The sequence below is a fragment of the Lagopus muta genome, chromosome 6 (genome assembly GCF_023343835.1).
Source record: "Lagopus muta isolate bLagMut1 chromosome 6, bLagMut1 primary, whole genome shotgun sequence".
NCBI lineage: Eukaryota > Metazoa > Chordata > Aves > Galliformes > Phasianidae > Lagopus > Lagopus muta.
Genome location: NC_064438.1, coordinates 55,729,192 through 55,746,916, shown reverse-complemented (window position 1 = coordinate 55,746,916; position 17,725 = coordinate 55,729,192). Strand labels below are relative to the sequence as shown.

Sequence of the window (17,725 nt, the reverse complement as noted above, 5' to 3'; positions counted from 1 at the left end):
GCTCGGCCACAAGGCCGGTTTCATTGCATTTGGGGCCAGCATTGTGTGGCATAGCTGTGTGGGATTCATTTCTGCTGGTGCTGCTTTGCTCCATCACCGCTTGTGTTGAGCTTGTGTTGAGCAGAGCTGCTTGGTGTGTTATTTTCTGCCGGTTAGGTCTTGTCTGGAAATACCTGATTTTATCACTTCCACTTCTCAGAGTGTTTCCTTCTGAATCATCAGTTGTAAATGAATTGTAGAATCACAGAATGGCCTGGGTTGCAAAGGAGCACAGTGCTCATCCAGCTCCAACCCCCTGCTGTGTGCAGGTCGCCAACCAGCAGCCCAGGCTGCCCAGAGCCACATCCAGCCTGGCCTTGAATGCCTGCAGGGATGGGGCATCCACAGCCTCCTTGGGCAACCTGTGCCAGTGCCTCACCACCCTCTGGCTGAAAAACTTCCTCCTAACATCCAACCTAAACCTCCCCTGTCTTACTTTAAAACCATTCCCCCTTGTCCTATCACCATCCATCCTTGTAAACAGCCGTTCTATCATTCCCATTGTTGATAACAGAATCTGGAAGAAGCTCTTGGTCTCCACTGTACATTTCCCAAAGCTGCTCTTGTGATGTTCTTGGACAGTTGAGCACACACCCTTACGTTTTGTCTTTTTGATTTTTCTTAAGCACCTGGTGCACTTGTAGGAGCTTGGTGCTCCATACACACAACATGTTCTCACAGAGAGAACTTAGCAGGAAGCTTTTCCTTAGTGTTTCAGTGGGAATGAAAGATGAAGTCAGCTCTTCTTCCTAAAAGCCTCTGGATTGTGCCCAGTGCTGGATTCTGAACCTGCACTACTTGGGGGCTGGACGGTGAGCAGGGTTGTCCCCTACCCACAAAGCTGGGATAAGGCTTTAAGCTTTGAGTTGAGTAACTTTTGCATAAGTCTGGTTTCATCAAACTTGAAGCGTAAGCTTGAGACTTTTTATCAGGGGGTGGGAGGTCTTTAATCTTGTTTGAACTCTACTAAAGATGCTTGAGTCTTTTCTAGTAAAGACGAAAAAACTGGTAAATGATTGAGAAGATTGCCTAAAACTCTGCTTCTCTTTCCCATGGTGTTTGAGAGAGTTGCTTTATCTTTTCTACTGTATTTCCCTGCAAGAATTTCAAGTGGATTTACAACCTTATTTCTCTATAAGTTTTTGCTGGTTAAAGGAAAGGAAAGTCTGTCATGTTAGGCTGGCTTGGTAGGAAGATCAATGGAGCAGCGCTGATGCCTGTGAAAACCTCTTCTCTGTGTGGTTGTGTGACTTGAAACTTCGTATTAATGCTGGTGGAAAACCTGTAGTGATTGGCACCTTTAGTTACTTGTGAGCATGCATTCAATTTATTGAAGATTTCAAGATGGAATTCCATGCTAGAAAACACTTAAATAGCAACTTCTTTATCACAGTATAGCTGTAACGTGGCTTTTATTTTGCTGAGTGGTATGGGTATTGAGTGACAGCTTTTTTTCTGGGATGTTTTTGTTCTGAATGCCCAAACCTGTATAGAACTGTGTGAAGTTCACACACTGGAAGTGTCCTGCAATATCCTGCAGTTGCAGATCTTTACAAAGAAGATAAATGAGTTCTATTTTGCAGATGTCTTTGGGGCAGCCGCAGACCGTCCAGCATGTCCCATGTTAGGAAGAGAAATGAAGATCAGGTCTTTCCACTTCCTTTTGCTAATCGTCTTCTCCCCATGGATGCTACCTCTCATTTTTAATAGTTTACAGCTTCCAGTTTTAACTGCGTGAGTTCTCTGACGTCTACAGAAATACATCTACAGAAATGTATCAGCTTTTCAGCCTGCTGGAAGACCTCAGTTTGTTTTGAGAAAGTGGGAGAAACTTATGATGAAGGAGAGAAGCCCTTACTAGAGAGTGCTTTCCCAGAGTCCCTCTTGTCCCTGTTTGCAAGGGCTGTAGGTTTTGTTTGCTCGTCTCCATTTATCTCAGTTATGTTCTCTGAGGAACTCCATTAGCTGCTCTTACATGGATACCTAGTCCTTGATGGGCAGAATGAACCATGTGGGGACATTGCTGTGGTTGCACTAAGGGATACGGTCAGTGTTCAGGTATCGATGATTCAGGTATTGATGATTCAGCTTGATGAAGAGGTTGACTAGCCTATGCTACTTTTGTTTTAAACCTGCCAGGAATGTTATATCTAAATGGAAATATGCATACCTGGGGTGGGATTAGAAATATACCAGTCTGTATAGAGCCTATGATTTTCTAGAGAGCAGCTTTAACCTTAGTCACAGGTATTAGTCCTTGGATGAGACATGGCTGAGCTGGTTGTGCTGCCCTCCATCCCATTCTGCAGGGTAACTTCCTATGGGACAGACCTCCCAAAAAGCCAAGCTTCCAAAGAGCAGAGAACATAATGCAACCAGCAGAGTGGGTGCAATGGGTTTCCTGGGCTAAATCCAACCTCTGGGCTCCCCAGGCTACCTGCAACATCCAGCTCATTTGAGAACAAGAGCTGAAGTCCATCTAGCTGGCAATGGCACCCACTGTCTCCTCTCCCACTGTCCGGTGGGTGCCTCTCCATCCCAGGGCTGTGGGTGCTGCAATCCCTGCCCAACCCAGAGACAGTCCAACCTGCCTTAGGGAAGCTCTGCTAATGCTGTCCATCATGAATAGCTCTAATCCACTCTTTATGCGGGGCCTCAATGAACTTAAGGCTGCATCACTGCTCATGTGTCCTCCAGCACAGAGCATCCCGTTAGAGGCATGACTCTTTGGCTCAGCGTACCATGACCTGCTGTGTCATTGCTCATCAAGGTTTTGGAACTGAATTGAATACTGGGAGTTTTTGTGGTGTTTGTGGAGAAAAACCCAGCTTGGCTCACCAACCGTTCAGCATTTGGTGCCTTGCAAATACACGGGATGGCTGAGGTGTGCTCTTCCTAATTGCAATTCTCTGCAAAGAAATTATTAGGGACATATTAACCATATAATGTTTTGGAAGGAAGCTGGGTGGCAGTCATAATTTCTGCTGCTACAGTGTTTAAAAAAGAAAAAAAAAAAAAAAAAAAAAGAGGACAATAAAGTAGGCTTTTTTTTTTGTTGGAAAAGAAGATTTCATGTTATCTGTGTTTGCAGGCTTTCTGGCTCATATGCTGGAGGAATCCTTGCTGCGGGGGTGTTTTCATTTTCTCGTCTAACATGGCAGTGGTCCATCACGGCGGAGGTTTTTAGCTTAAACAATCTGTTTGTGGGGCTGCTTATGGCTCTTACCGTGCATTTTGAGGAGGCATCCACTGCAAAAGAGAGATCAAAGGTAAAACGTCTCAAGCCAAGTGAATAGTTTTTTATTATTATTATTATTTTTTTTTTTCAATTAGTTATGACAAGTCTGTTTAATTTCCTATCCATTTAGTCCTGATTCAGTTTTGTTAAGCAAGGGAGGGCAGATTTTGGGGCTGGGTTCAGCTGTGTTGATCCTTGATCCACCTGCATTTTCAGAAGTGCCAAACATTTGAAAATGTGTGCACTTTGCTTAAGGGTTTTGTTGGGACACGCTGGATGGGCATTTTTGTGTTGCTTTACACGTAGAGGATAGGAATGGAAAAAGCAAAATCATTTTCATCTAAATGTTGTAGCACAAAGTTTAATTTTCTGCATCAAAGACTCAAAGTAGGCTGTGAGTGTTCAAGGTTTTGTTGGTAGGACTGTTATTTTTCCCAAGGGTAAATAGATACGTCTTACAGAAAATTTCATCCAGTCTGAAACCCACGTTTCTAATGAAAAACAGGAATGGCCAATTTTTCTGTCAGTTCTGTGCAGTTCAATGTATACTGTTTCAAAATGAAAACTACCCCCAAAATAATGCCATTATTGAATACAGGGACAATTCATGCTGTATTCACTACTTTGGGAGCAGACCAGGTGGTCAGATGGCTTTACTCACCAGTCTTGTTCTTCCTACTTTACTTTGCCTGAACATCTGATCTCCTCTCTACTTACTGACTTGCCTGCTGTGACTCCTATAAATTGTGTGAATAAAAGGATTTTTGTTGGGCTAACCTAGAATTTCAGGAGCCCACAGTGGTAGTTTACTCAGCTTTGCAAGTTATCAAATAACACGTGTTGTCACTGGCTGGAGAAACCTTGTTTCATCATTGGATTTATTTATTTTCTCCTATTTTCTGCTCAATTCTGTCCCGAGATCCCTAGAGACTGGACTCCACGGAGATGGAGTTGGGCATTTTCCAAGCTGCTCCTGTGCTTGACGCACCCAGTTTCCAATGGGATTTTCGAATGAGTTCTCCAGAAGTAGTCAGTGAGCTTATTTGTTTTTTTTTGGGTGTCCAGCACCTTACAACTCAACAAGGTCAGGCTACAAACAGCAAGTCGACAACACGTTTCATAGGATCATTAAGGTTGGAAAAGGCCTCCAAGATCACCAAGTCCATGCCCAACCCATTCCCACCATGCCCTCTGCCCGCTGCCCTGAGTGCCACATCTCCATAGTTCTGGAACACCTCCAGGGATGGTGATTCCACCACCTTTCTGTTCCTGATCACTCTTTCTGAGAATTTGCTCCTAATATCCAGCCTGAAACATCTTTAGCAATGTGTTTGCAGGTTGCCGGTATACACAAAGAATTACTGAGGTGTCCCAAGTCTTTCAGGGCAGCTCTGAAGACCACAAGGATTTTTTTTGAAGTTGTAGCAGGTTTTTCTTTTGACAAAGCAACATCCAGTGTTAAATTCTAATTAAAAGCTACTGGGTGATCCCATCTCCACGTGAAGGCAAATGTTTACCCCTCACATGCCATTGTCACCTAGTGACTGAAATAAGCAGGACTGAGCAGAGCTTACGGCCACTTGAGGTGGAGAGATGCTTTCTGTAGCATGAGCCTGGGATGGTCATAGTGCTGGTAACAAAGCTAAGTAATCCTCAGTGAGTACCAGAAATACCCTGCATAGTCTGAACACATTACCTCTATTATCAAAAAACAGGTTCTGAAATGAAATTATGCTATTGAGTGATACTGCTTTTAATTCCCTTTGTTTAGCAAGTTTGTGTAGCCCTGACTTTAGCCATCTGTGCCTGCAGAAGAGGAAAGAATTAACTCCTGTTACATAAAATCATATCTTCATACATAGAAATGGCGTAATTGTTTTTATGGCATAAAACTTAACTGAAGTAACCTGTGTTTTTTGTATTACAACCAACCAGTGCTCACAGGTGTGTTTTGTCTCATTCTTTATGTCTGCTGTGGGCTGCATTGATGCTGCTTTGGCGTGTGGCTCTTTTTGCAAACTGTGAAGAGCAATTATGAGGTGTTTGTTTGTTTGTTTTTCCCTTCCAGATCGCCAAACTTGGTGCCTTTTGCTGCGGCCTCAGTTTGTGCAATCAGCACACAATAGTGCTTTATATTGCTTGTATTGTACCTTGGGTTCTCTTCCTGCTCTTCAGAAAGACGGTGTGTATTTTGCTGACTCACAGCTGTTTTAGCTTGCTTTAAGGCACTGGCTTATGACTGGAGATGAGTTTCTCTGTGTTGATTCCCTGGTGGTAGCAAATGGAAGCTGCATTGACTTGTTGTCCATCATTGTGTGACTGCTGCCAGCAAAGACACAAAGAATTAGCAAGGGTGCTGCAGGTGCTGATCTCATGCAGTTCTCTTCAGCATGCCCCTGGGATGTGCCAGGTTTGGTTGCCTCCAGCTCTGACACTACTAGGACTGGAGTCCTGCAAGAGGCTCTTTTGGAAAAGGTTCAGAGGAGCGCCATGAGGATGATCTGATGGCTGGAGCACCTCTCCTATGAAGATAGGCTGAAGGAGCTGGGCTTGATCAGCCTGGAAAAGGCTGCAGGGAGTCCTCACTGAGGCCTTTTAGTACTTAAAGGGAGTTTATAAACATGAGGCAAATCAACTTTTTATGCAGGTAGGTAGTGATAGGATAAGGGGGAATGGTTTTAAACTAAAGGAAAGGATATTTAGATTAGATGACTGGGAAGAGTTCTTTACTGAGAGAGTGTTGAGCTGCTGGAATAGGCTGCTCAGAGAGGCTGTGCATGCTCCATCATTGGAAGTGTTTAAGGCCAGATTGGATGAGGCTCCGGGCAATTTGATCTAGTTAAACTTGATTTAGCAGCTGGCAACCTTACCTGTGGCAGGGGGATGATGATCCTTGAGGTCCCTTCCAACCCAAGCCAATTCTATGAACTCTCAGGTGAGGCACCTGGCTTGTGCCAGCTGGAGAAGACCAAGGCAAAATTGACCTTCAGTGGACAACAAGCCCTGAAGTGGTCAGATGTCCTGGAATCTCAGAGTAGTTGGAGGTTGGAAGAGACTTCTGAAGGTCATCTCCTTGTTCATTGCAGAACAAGGAGACCTTTTTGCATACCTGGCTCAGGAAGGTGATGTGCATCCATCTGGATGAGGTTCCATGATAACATTTAGGGACTTTACAATGCTCTTGTCAGATGTAGGTAGTCTTCTGCAGATGGCTTTGTTGGGCTGGGTGCAGACATGTTGTAGGAACTCTGCTCTAAAAAGTGCTGCATATCTTAAAAGATTTAGTACTAATATCACTTTACAAGTGGGCCAGAGAAACCTCCACCTGTACCCTCTGCCTTCTACCTTTAGATGACGATTGGGCAGCTTTGTGCTGGGGTGCTCCTACCTGTATTTCTACACCCTCAGCCTGGCAGATCAGGTGTGGTTCTACACAGTGGCACAGCTTATAGCTAAGCCTGGAGTGAAGTGTGTGAGCAGCAAGAGATAAGATGCAGTTCAGACAAGCTTGATGCAAAAGTCCTTCTAGCAAAAGCCCTGCAGCCTTCCTGTTTCCTTTACCAAAGTGATGGTTCATGCAGTGTATTTTTCTTCTTTAAACAGTTGTTTTTTTAACCAGGGAGGTGCACAGACCTCTGTGATTTCCAGCAGAGAGAATGCTGTTGCAATGTAATGTTCCTGGGAAATACTTTAGACAGTTCAGGAAAGCATGCTGTGGAAAACCACCTAATAATAAGATATTTGATCAAAACCAGTGCCTTTCAGTTAGAAATAAATTCAAGAAGTAGTCGGTCTTCTAAAGAAATTTTGGCCACCAACTTTATCAGGCTACTTTCTCTGTTCTGTAGGTTGTTGCTCTGAATGCTGAATGGTGTCTATTCCACATAACCCCAAATTCTGAACAAGTGTTTGATTGACAGGACGGTGGCTAATGATAAAGCAAGCGTGCAATATTCTAGGGTGGGATTTTCCAAAGCACTTAAAGGAGTTAGGCACAGAAGTCCCTTTGAAAGTCTTGTCTTCCTGACCCCTTAGGCAATCTTGAAAATCCCACCCCAAAAGTTGGCCTATCCAATTTAGCCAGTGTAATCATGATAAAGTAAATGGCAAAACTGACTCCTGATGATGGTGATGATGTGTGTAGTTGTACTAGAGCAGCATTTTTTTTTTTGCCAGATGGAATACCAGCCAACTCTTAATCGCTGCAAAGTGGGTTATCTCAGCCTTGCAGTGCTTCAGCCATCTATGCATGTCATGCCATGATTTAAATGTGAAAGATGCAATGAGTATGATACTCATGAGTCCTAGCTAATATTATTTGCTTCACTTAAATTTCACCCTGCCATGCAAAGGAGATCAGTTTGATGCAGTTTCCTAGTAATCCACAAAATCATAAGGTTTAACATAGCATTTTGTAGGGACTTACTATAAATTGAGAGATCAGCTCTGTGTAAATATATTTGATGTTTTTTCTTTATCTGTTCTTGAAGTTCCAGCATGATTAAACTAAAATAAACATTGTTATGCAATATGACATATTTTGGTGCAGGAATTGTCCCTAGGCCATTTGCTGAAGTTGGGTTTATGCTTCTTGGCTGGTTTGCTGCCTTATCTCTATCTGCCGGCTTCGTCCTACCTCAATCGAGCCCGTTGGACATGGGGAGACCAGACGACTTTTCAAGGATTTTTGACCCACTTTCTCAGGGAGGAATATGGGACATTCAATCTGGTAAATAAAGATCATTTTCTACAAGGCTTTCTTTTGAGTAATGCGGCAGCAGAACCTTTCTGCTTGTGGTGTTAAATGGCCTAGAGGTGAAAAAATTGGAAATTTCTTTAAAAAATCATTTCCTGAGTTTCACCTTTGGATCTGTCGGATTTTCTGGGTGTGGGTTCGGTGGCTGGGAAAGCAAGACCTGATCCTCTTTGTCTTTGTGGGATGAGCTGTGTTATTTACCAGGGGCTGTCCACATGTGTCATATTTATAAAAACCCAAAGACCAAGTCTTGCTAGAGAGAGGTGGCAACACCTGTTTTGTGTTTTTCTTATTTTAAGACAAATATTTGGCTTATTTGTTTTAAATCATTTTAAACCCAGCTATTGAAAGAGGCTGCAAGCAATTTTTCATTGCTTTAACCTTAAAAGAGATTCCTCTAACTTACATCTCAGTAGTGTTGCACTGAAGTGAAGGGTAGGTTTGGGGGAATCTCAGAATCGTTTGCTCTGAATTATTCTGTCTGCTTTGTGCTCTTGCAAAGAGAGGGAGATACCACATAACTGTGTGCAGAGTGTAGGATTTGCATCTTTCTGCTCCAACCCAAACTGAGCTCTGGCTACTCAAGGAGAGCAGTGGCCATTTTGTCTCAGAGTTTTCAATGCAGAATGCTGGGAATAAAAGAAAGGCTTGTGTTTTACATAGCATTGTGCTCCTACAGAGATAAGGTCCACCCTCTGAAGGACTTCTGAGACTTCCCTGTTGTCCTGTTCCCAGACCTCTCCTGAGAACTAGGTTCTGTTGGGCAGAGCAATGCCAATGCATACAAATCTCTCGACTGCTTTCTCCATTAGATCTGATGAATTCAAACTGATGTTCAGGAGGCTTAAGGATGGGCCGTGTGTAATCCTGCACCACATTTATGTTGAACTGGTCTGAAACTGGAGCAGTACATGCAGCAAAATCCAAGTGTTTGGTCCTAATGCTGGTTGGGCTAATGCCAGAGCCATCCTCTGACACTTTTATGTTCTTAACTATTTTTTAAATGTAACGTACTACTCCATTTTTATTGACGTTAAATACACCTTCCAGACTTCCTGAATCATACCCAGGGAAGTGATGGAGGCACTGTCCCTGGAGGTGTTCAAGAATGGTGGACATGTGGCACAGAGGGACGTGGGCAGTGAGCATCGTGGGGGAGGGTTAGGGTTGGACTTGACTGTGGAGGTCTTCTCCAAGTAGGTAAAGAAGTAGAAATTGAGGCCCATGAGGTGCCCCCAGTCGTGCACTTAGTGGAGCTCACAGCTAAGCCATATGATGTGCTCTGGTCACAGGGTAATGAGTTGGGTTCATCTGGGTGGTGAACCATGCAAAAATGTAAAACAAAAAAAATGGAGGAAAATTTTGCAGTGAATGTTGGAGTAGTTTGCTGTCTTTGGTTTTGCTTAAGCAATTCCTGTCCCCTGTGATCAGTGTGGTACCATTTGAAAGAGCTCTAGAGCAGCCCTTTACACTCAGGGTTCTGCAGACAGAAAGCGGGAAGACTTCTCCTTTCCACAGTCAGTGTGTGAATTTCTCATTTTCTTTCTTTCTTTTTAATCCAGGCCAAGTCCGAGACTCGATCAAGTATGAGAGATATGCTGGTGTGAGTAAAATCATGACTATTCCACTGCTGGGGATTCAAAATCCTGGCTTGTTCCTGTTTCTGGTAGACTCAACCCCAGCAGAACAGGGGTGCTGCCGTACAGCTGCCCTGTTTTCTCATTGCACTGAGTGCAGGCACTGAGTTGAGGGTCATGCAGACATGCACTGATTTCCCCACAGCTTCCAGCTGGAGCAGATGAGGTCAGAGCTGTCCCTTCCTGTCCTTGCCCTGGCACTCATGGCCTGTTTCAGCACAGCACTGCGGTAAGTTGGAGGGGAATATTTACTCCCACCTGCATTTCCTTACTGGCCAAGCGTGAGCTTTAGGTGCTTTCTCTGCCTTGTGCCACATGGAGCAAATCTGCTTCCTTGGGCAGAAATTTCAGCAGTTATCCTGTGTTATTGATAAAGAGCAAAACAGCCCTGCACCTGATTACCCTGTGACTCTGTAGATGCCTTAAAAATCTTGAGATCCTGATGGCTGCATGCTCTGAAAAACAAAAGTTTCATAAATTGGAAAAGTAAGGTAAAACCAACCAGCTCCTTGCATTAAACGCATTCAGACATGCAGAGAGACAGCTGTCTTCATGCACATATAACTTTTTCCTACTTTTGATCATGCCACTATAGTGCTACGTTATTTTTTACAGGATAAAGCAACAGAAATCACCCGTGATTTGTCTCTTCGCTGGAATGCTCTGTGTTTATTCACTCTTTTTCGCCTGGAGAGCAAATTTGGATGTTACAAAGCCTCTGTTTCTGGGAGTGGTAAGTTTCACTCTGAAAATTGCTCTGGGGTGTTGGTTTTTGGAAGCAGCCTCCTTCATGCTTCGTTGGCTGTTGGGTCCCTTGCGAATCAAGAGCAGGTGGTTGTCTTGGAGATGCACAGGGTGCAAGCATGCAGCTACATTTTCTGTTCCCTTTTAACTGGGGAAGCATAAATATGGTCTCTGGGTGTTTAGATAGATGATGTATGTTTAAAAGGAAGAATTAGGAGGAAGTTTTTCACACAGAGGGTGGTGAGGCACTGGAACAGGTTGCCCAAGGAGGTTATGGATGCCCCATCTCTGGAGGCATTCAAGGCCAGGCTGGATGTGGCTCTGGGCAGCCTGGGCTGCTGGTTGGTTACCCTGCACACAGCAGGGGGTTGGAACTGGATGAGCACTGCTCTCCTTTGCAATCCAGGCCATTCTATGAATAAAGGAAAGAAACTTCTCCTTTCCTTGTCTCTGTCTGCCCTTCATTTGTGAGCTTTCCAGCTTGGAGATATCCTGCTCCAAAAGTGTAGACTTGCATCCCAAGGATGCACTGCCACATTGCTTTCTGTCCTAGGTGGAGCGGTTCTGGATGCAGAGCAATGTGGCTGTGGCTGTGCTGGCAGGGCTGGGGCTGGCTGCTCTCACGTCCCTCGGAGGTGCTGTGCTGCAGGGCAGCCGGGTGCTGCCATGGCTGGAGTGGTTTTCTGCTGGGACTCTTGTTGCTGCTCAAATTTGGGCCAACTATAGGTAAGACATCCTCTCGGGCATCACCTTCTCCTTCCCATGCTTTGCTTCAAGTTTCCCAGTATTTTTTCTTAGTTTTTCTTTCTTTTATTAAATGAATTACATCTTATAATATAAGGCTTCGTTATTCCATAACCACGTTGAGAACTCTGCAGTGGGTTAGGTAAAAATCAGTATAGTAGTACGGCTGCTCAGGTGGAGCTTGACCAACTGGTCAAGTGTTGAGCTCAGAGGCTCCATAGGCAGAAATCCTTGCTTTGTACAAGGCTCAGCTTAATTAAAAGTGTTAAAAGAGTAGGGAGGGTTTCAAATACTTACTGTGTACTGGCACTTCCAGCTCCAAATCTTTATGTTTAGTCCAAGAAGAAAAATTAGAAAAAAAGATCAGCATTAAGATGAATGCATGCACTGTGTGTGTATCTGTGCAAAACCATAGTGGCATGTCTCTTGTTCTAGCTTCTGGGGGACAGCAGACTAAAGGCTTCGTGTTTGTATCTTCTAAGTGGAGATGATGCTTTTCAGCCAGATCTGACAAAGGGGAAGGACCTCACCACTGGATGTCTATTGCATAAAATTGTTCCAAACATGGGCAAAACCGTGCAAGTGCCTGGCTTTAAAATGTTCTTTTTTCATCTGCTTTCTTCAGTGATTGTGATCAGAGCAACAATTACATTGTTGATAAGTTTGCAAAAAACCTGCTGTCCTCTATGCCAATGGGTGCAGTGATTTTGCTAAGAGGAGACTTACCTGGGAATGCCCTTCGTTACCTGCATTATGTTGAAGGAGTGAGGCCAGATATCACATTAGTGGACCAAGAGGTAGGTTTGGGAGGTGATACTGAATGAGGCAACATGGCAGGTATCCAGTTGTTGCACAGGGCTGATGTTTACCTTGCTGAGAAAGCTTCATCCTTTCTGTTTTCAGAAAATTGCATGTTGGGAGCAGTCTGGAGGGCTGAGAGTCAGCCAGCAGCCCTTGGGCAATGGGGCTTTGGGCTTTCTCTCAAGGGCTCTGCCATGTTGGGGCCCAATTCCTGAGGTCTCCTGTGTTATCCTGGTCCACCAAAGGTGCTTTTGCAGACTTATTTTTTTTCTTTTAATTCAAATGAAGATGCTGTGTCCCGTGGGGTGGTGGTTGTGCTTGTTTTTCCTGAGTACTGGAAGGAGAAGAATCCTCTTTGCAGGAAGGCACAGTTGCATTTCTACTAGCACATAATCCTTGCACTTGGCTTTGCAACAGGGTACTGTGATTTGTTGGGGAGGCCTCACCCAATGCCCCATGTCTAACCAAAGCTCTCTTGTGTCTCCTCACAGCTATTTTGGGTTTATGTAGACTTTTTCCCCTCAGTGGCAATGACCATGTTTCTCCAAGTAGAAGCCACTGATGGTCTGATCTGATGGCATGGTCCCGGGCCATTGCTGAAATGAGAGGAAACCCTTACTGAATAAATGGAATCATTACTCACATGAAAGGCATTTCTACAGCTGCTGGTGTAAAATGGATGGAAACTCTGCTTCTTGTTTTAATTACGATAATGTTTTTGGTGATAGATGATGACCTATGAATGGTATTTACCCAAGCTGGCAAAGCATTTACCTGGTGTTCATTTCCCTGGGAACCGGTGGAACCCTGTGGAAGGAATATTACCTGATGGGACACTTGCTTTTAATCTCCACCATTTCCTCAAAGCGAATAAGCAGTAAGCATTTCTTTCATAATGGAACAGCTTTCCGAAAATCTTCAACCTTTTTCTCTTGAAATTGTTTATGGAACAGCTTGGTGCTGCATCCAAAAGACCAATTTTCTCTACTGACTTCCTCCCCAGTGGTGAGATTATTTTTGCAATTAAAGCAAATATCTGTGCGGAAGTAACTCCATCCAGATATAATGTTGTTCAGTGTTGTTGAACAACATTATGTCTTGCTGAACAAGGTATAATATTCTCGTTGTTTTGAGGTAAGTTTGGATTTTAGGAAGGAAAAATAAGAAGGTGATTGGCAGAGAATATTTATGGATATATTTTTTTTTCTTTTGCTGACACAATTCGTCACCAAAAAAAAAAAAAGAAACATTCCTGTGTACTCACAATGATGATGGTTGGAGAGTAAATTGCTGCAGCTTCTCCTTCCTGAACATTGTGGCCAAGTGATTAGCATAGAATGAATGTATTCCAGGAATAATCATCATATAAAAATAGCTTAGTAAGAGTGGAGAAAGGATTAGATACTCCCATGAATAAGAATAGCATCTGCATTTAGACTAGCTGGGGCGAGCGTGGGGAGGCAGACTAGCAGGGCCAGGTGCCACTGGGACAAAGTGGGCTTCTCCTCCTTCTGGCACAGATGTAAGGTGTGACACGGGAGAACATCTCCCCTGGATGTCCCTCCTGCTCTGGTGCACGAGGTGTGCAGTACCATGGAGGTATTTATGTGCCCACAGAGCTGTTCTTCAGAGTGCCCCAGAGACGTTCTGATGCGAGATGCTCTGTGCTGCAAGAAGTAATAGAATCATAGATTTGTTTGAGTTGGAAGGAACTCTTAATGCTCATCTGGTTCAGCTTCCCCTCACTGAACAGAGACGTCTACAGTTGTGCTTCTTGAGACCTGTCTGCTGCACCAACATGGGGTGGGTGGGCAGCTCAAGCACGTGGGATTGCCCAGGGCCTCTGGCATGGCTTCACCATTCCTCTCTTTGTTCCTTTTTTTGGCAGTAAAGAAGTGTTTGTCTGCATAGGTCTTCATGAAGGGGACTCAACCTGGAAGAGGAGTTACTCGCTTTGGCCATGGGGTACCTGTGAGAAGTTGGTTCCTTCTGATGCTGTCTTTGACCCAGCAGAGTGGATTCGTCTGACAAGAAATCTCTATAACTGGACTGAAGAGTATGGGAGGTAAGAGGCAGAAGGACAGCTCTGTGTCTTCCTGCTTCCTATTCCTCATAACCACATCCATTGCAGTGTTAGAGAAATTAAATCTGAGCTTTAATCTTAATGCTTTATGTTTTGGAACACACAGTATCTCTGCATGTGTTTTTTTGTTTTTTGCTAGTGTTAAAAATAGAGGTTTCTAGTCAACTGTCATGTCCAATTCTGATCCTAAAACTTCATTGGGAGCCCAAAACCATTGAAGACATGGGACACCCAGAGCTTTAAATGTTGTAGACTGAGCTATGATGGGATGGTAAAAATCATCTCTCACTTTGTGGATAGCTGGGATGCTGTGAAACACCTGATGTAAACACCAGAGGCTCCCCCTGTGCAGGGAGAGGGATAAAGTTTTATGAATGACTGAGGATCAGCTGAATTCCCTGCTGTCAGAGCCGTAGGCTTCATGACAGGTTTTCTGCTGCCTGGGAGGTCTGTCAGTGCTTGGGTTAGAAGGGATGATTGTGCAGTGAGCAAAACACAATGACATGGATCTGATGGCTGAATTTTGTTTTAATTCCCGTTTAGTTTCAAGCCCTCTTCCTGGGAAGCTGTCGCCAATGAGGAGATGTGGCAAGCCAGGTGATGCTCCTTTGCTCCCCCATGCGTGGAAATACACACCAAAGCAGGCAGCTTGATAGTGCATGGCCTTATTGGATCTTAATGTGCCAAACTTCAGAAGGAAAACGCTGATTTCATTCACTTAGAGGTTCTGCTCAAAGCATCTTGAAGAACAGAGGGTAGTTTGGGCATACCATGGAAAGAAATCTCTATCACTGATGACTTGAAAAAATCTTGTTTACTGTCCCATACAATTAAAGAGCTTTATGGACATGGTGAAGACGTGATCAGGAGATGTGAGCTGGTTATGTTAAGCAGTTGCTATAAGGTGTTTTCTTTTCTTATTCTCCTAGGATGAAAACAGCTTTCTTTATATTTGGCCTTGCAGAAACTGCCAGTGTGCCTGCAGAAATGAAAGCACAGCTGTACACGTTGGCATACACTGTAAGTCGTATATTTTGTTATAAATACTGTCTGCAGTCTCCATCCTTTTTTTTTTGTTTAATTCTTTTGACCACATGGAAATATCACGGTGTATCTAGATAGGCTGTCCTGTAATCTGCATTCTCTCTCATTCATCCAAATCAGGAGCATAGCAGATTCAAAGAGATTTGTTCAGGGATTTTATCCATTCCTGCTTGCCCTCTTGGTCACAGAGGATGCCAAAAGCTAACCAGTCAACACCCTCCTTTTGCTATAATTATGTTGTCTGCGCTGGGCTCCAAACCCATGCCAAGAGATTGCTTGTCCTAAAGTCCCCTCTATGCACTTGTCCTCTCTGTCATTACACAGTCTTGCATCTGAGCCAGCAAGTGTAAAATCCGACAGTCTTCTCACTGCAAATTAATTCTGCTGCATTTCACAGCAGAGAATGACACACGTAAGCTGGTGTAGGTATCTCAATAAATACTGCACTGCCAGAGATGCCAGCAGATGCACGAAACGATCAGTGTGTGTCAGCAGAGAGGAGATGTTTTATACCCCAGCAAACAGTCTGTAAATCGCTTCCTTTAAAGTTTTGCCCATTTTGCTGTCATTTTTGCTGTTCTGTTCCATGAAGTTCCCAGGCATGATGTTGAGCTTATCAATATTGCCACTTAGCAAACGCTCCTAGGCAAACTCTTCTCCTGTTAAGGAAGATTGAGGAATCTGGGCTTGTTTAGTTTGGAGAAGAGAAGGCTCTGGGGAGACCTCATTGTGGCCTTTCAGTACTTGATGAGAGTGTATAAACAGGAGGGGGAACGGCTGTTTGTGAGGGTGGATGGTGATAGGACAAGGGGGAATGGCTTTAAACTGAGACAGGGGAGGTTTAGGTTGGGTATTAGGAGGAAGTTTTTCATCCAGAGGGTGGTGAGGCACTGGCACAGGTTGCCCAAGGAGGCTGTGGATGCCCCATCCCTGCAGGCATTCAAGGCCAGGCTGGATGTGGCTCTGGGCAGCCTGGGCTGCTGGTTGGTGACCTGCACACAGCAGGGGGTTGGAAATGGATGAGCATTGTGCTCCTTTGCAACCCAGGCAACCCTAGGATTCAAACTGTTCACATCCTGTTGAAGGTGTCCCAATCTCCTGGAACACTGAGTCAGTGTTTTTGCAGGCACAGCAGGGAAATCCATCTTTGCCCAGTCTGGTTCCCTCTTGGGAAAGGGCATAATGTGCTCTGGGGTTATCTCAATTTCTCAATTGTCTGTAATGTTTCTAAACAAACAGCTGCTGCACAAAATCCCTGGATTTTGGATTCACACTACCACACATCACATGGCAAACACAGAGTGAGTTTCAAAAATGCTCTGACTCTGGATGATGGAGACATCTTAGTAGCATCTGTTCCTTTATGGGCAGTTCTGAAGCACTGTTAAGAGCTGTTGGTCCCCTTTGTTTGCTTAATTTGTCCCCTTTTTTTCTTTCTTTCTTTTTTTTTTTTTTTTTTTTTTGCCATTTAACAGTCCTACAAAGAAATTGTCAGCTCTCATCCACATCACCCAGTGAACTGGCACAAAAACTACGCGATAGCCTGCGAGAGGATGTTGCGTCTCCATCGGGTGGGTGAGGACCCTGAGGCATTGCTCTCCGAAACTGTTAAGCATTTCCTCCTCTACACCCAGAAAGCAGAAGATGATCCCCAGCGGCAGGATATCCTCCAGGCTGTGAACCACCTCCAGAAGGAACTGCAGGGGCTGAGGGAAATGAAAGCTGAGCTGAAGCGGCAAGCTGGGTAGTGCCTGTTCCACTGTGCCCCTTCTGAGGTGCTGAGGATTTTGACAGGTCCAGAGCTTTGAGTTGGTCACAGCCAATGTGAGAATGTTGGGAAAAGGTGACAAAAAGAGCAGAGGGCTCTGCAGGAGCGTACTGTTGTTTGGTATCCGATTGCTGTTGCCAAATGAACAGTTTGTATGTGAAGAAAGCTCAACACAAAATAAAATGCGGTGTTTCAAGAAGAGAGTTTCCTCCTAAAGGCAGCACTGAGAAAATCATTTAGATCTGTTTATGGATGTTTATAGATGGTTTATAGATGCAAAAATATATGTTTTGCCCTTAAACATTGCTGCTGTTGTCAAGCAAAGAGTTTTACTACATTTTTCCTTAGACTGTGTGTCTGTGCATTTTTACAGTCATGGGGCAGCATGGGTACGTGGGTTTCCATCAGGACAAGCATGCAGGATGGAGCCCTTGCAGGAGCATGACTGTGTGCTGTTTCAGGTGCCCTCCATGCCCTGGCTGTGCCCCTGTGGTGCTGCCAAAATGACCCCCTGGGAACAAATGCAGCCACTGGTATGGGGTGATGGTGTTGGTGGAGACAAACCCAGCTCACTGCAAGGAGGGCTGTTTTCATTGCACTGGGATTTTATGCTGTGATAGACTTCATTGCATTGGTTTTCCTGTAGCGAGTAATTTACATTTTTCTTCACAGACCAGCGTGATTGTATGCAGCAACATGGCATCTCCTGTGCTGTGTGAGTCTGGGGTAGGGAGGCTGCAGTGCTGACATCCATCCTGCTTTCCATTCTTCCCCAAAAGCTAAGGAAGACTCAGTTCCCAAGAGCTCAGCTTCATATTTTCCAAAGAATGACATGAAATAGCTTGTCTTTCAAGGTTCTGTCAGTTAATAT

At 44.3% G+C, this 17,725-nt stretch overlaps 1 protein-coding gene across 2 annotated transcripts in view; it reads left to right on the top strand.

The window, feature by feature from the left end:
- The window catches only part of TMEM260 (transmembrane protein 260), a 29,401-nt gene extending 12,200 nt beyond the window's left edge, over window positions 1–17,201 (top strand). For both annotated transcript variants that reach the window (XM_048948898.1, XM_048948899.1), the window contains 13 exons: window positions 3,131–3,308; window positions 5,346–5,459; window positions 7,827–8,006; window positions 9,596–9,636; window positions 9,816–9,899; window positions 10,286–10,403; window positions 10,968–11,140; window positions 11,784–11,955; window positions 12,688–12,836; window positions 13,848–14,024; window positions 14,586–14,639; window positions 14,972–15,062; window positions 16,562–17,201. In XM_048948898.1, coding sequence (XP_048804855.1) covers window positions 3,131–3,308; window positions 5,346–5,459; window positions 7,827–8,006; window positions 9,596–9,636; window positions 9,816–9,899; window positions 10,286–10,403; window positions 10,968–11,140; window positions 11,784–11,955; window positions 12,688–12,836; window positions 13,848–14,024; window positions 14,586–14,639; window positions 14,972–15,062; window positions 16,562–16,834 — 1,804 coding nt within the window. In that variant the 3' untranslated portion in view covers window positions 16,835–17,201. The remainder of the gene's footprint in view (window positions 1–3,130; window positions 3,309–5,345; window positions 5,460–7,826; window positions 8,007–9,595; window positions 9,637–9,815; window positions 9,900–10,285; window positions 10,404–10,967; window positions 11,141–11,783; window positions 11,956–12,687; window positions 12,837–13,847; window positions 14,025–14,585; window positions 14,640–14,971; window positions 15,063–16,561) is intronic.
- The last annotated feature ends 524 nt before the right edge of the window (window positions 17,202–17,725 follow it).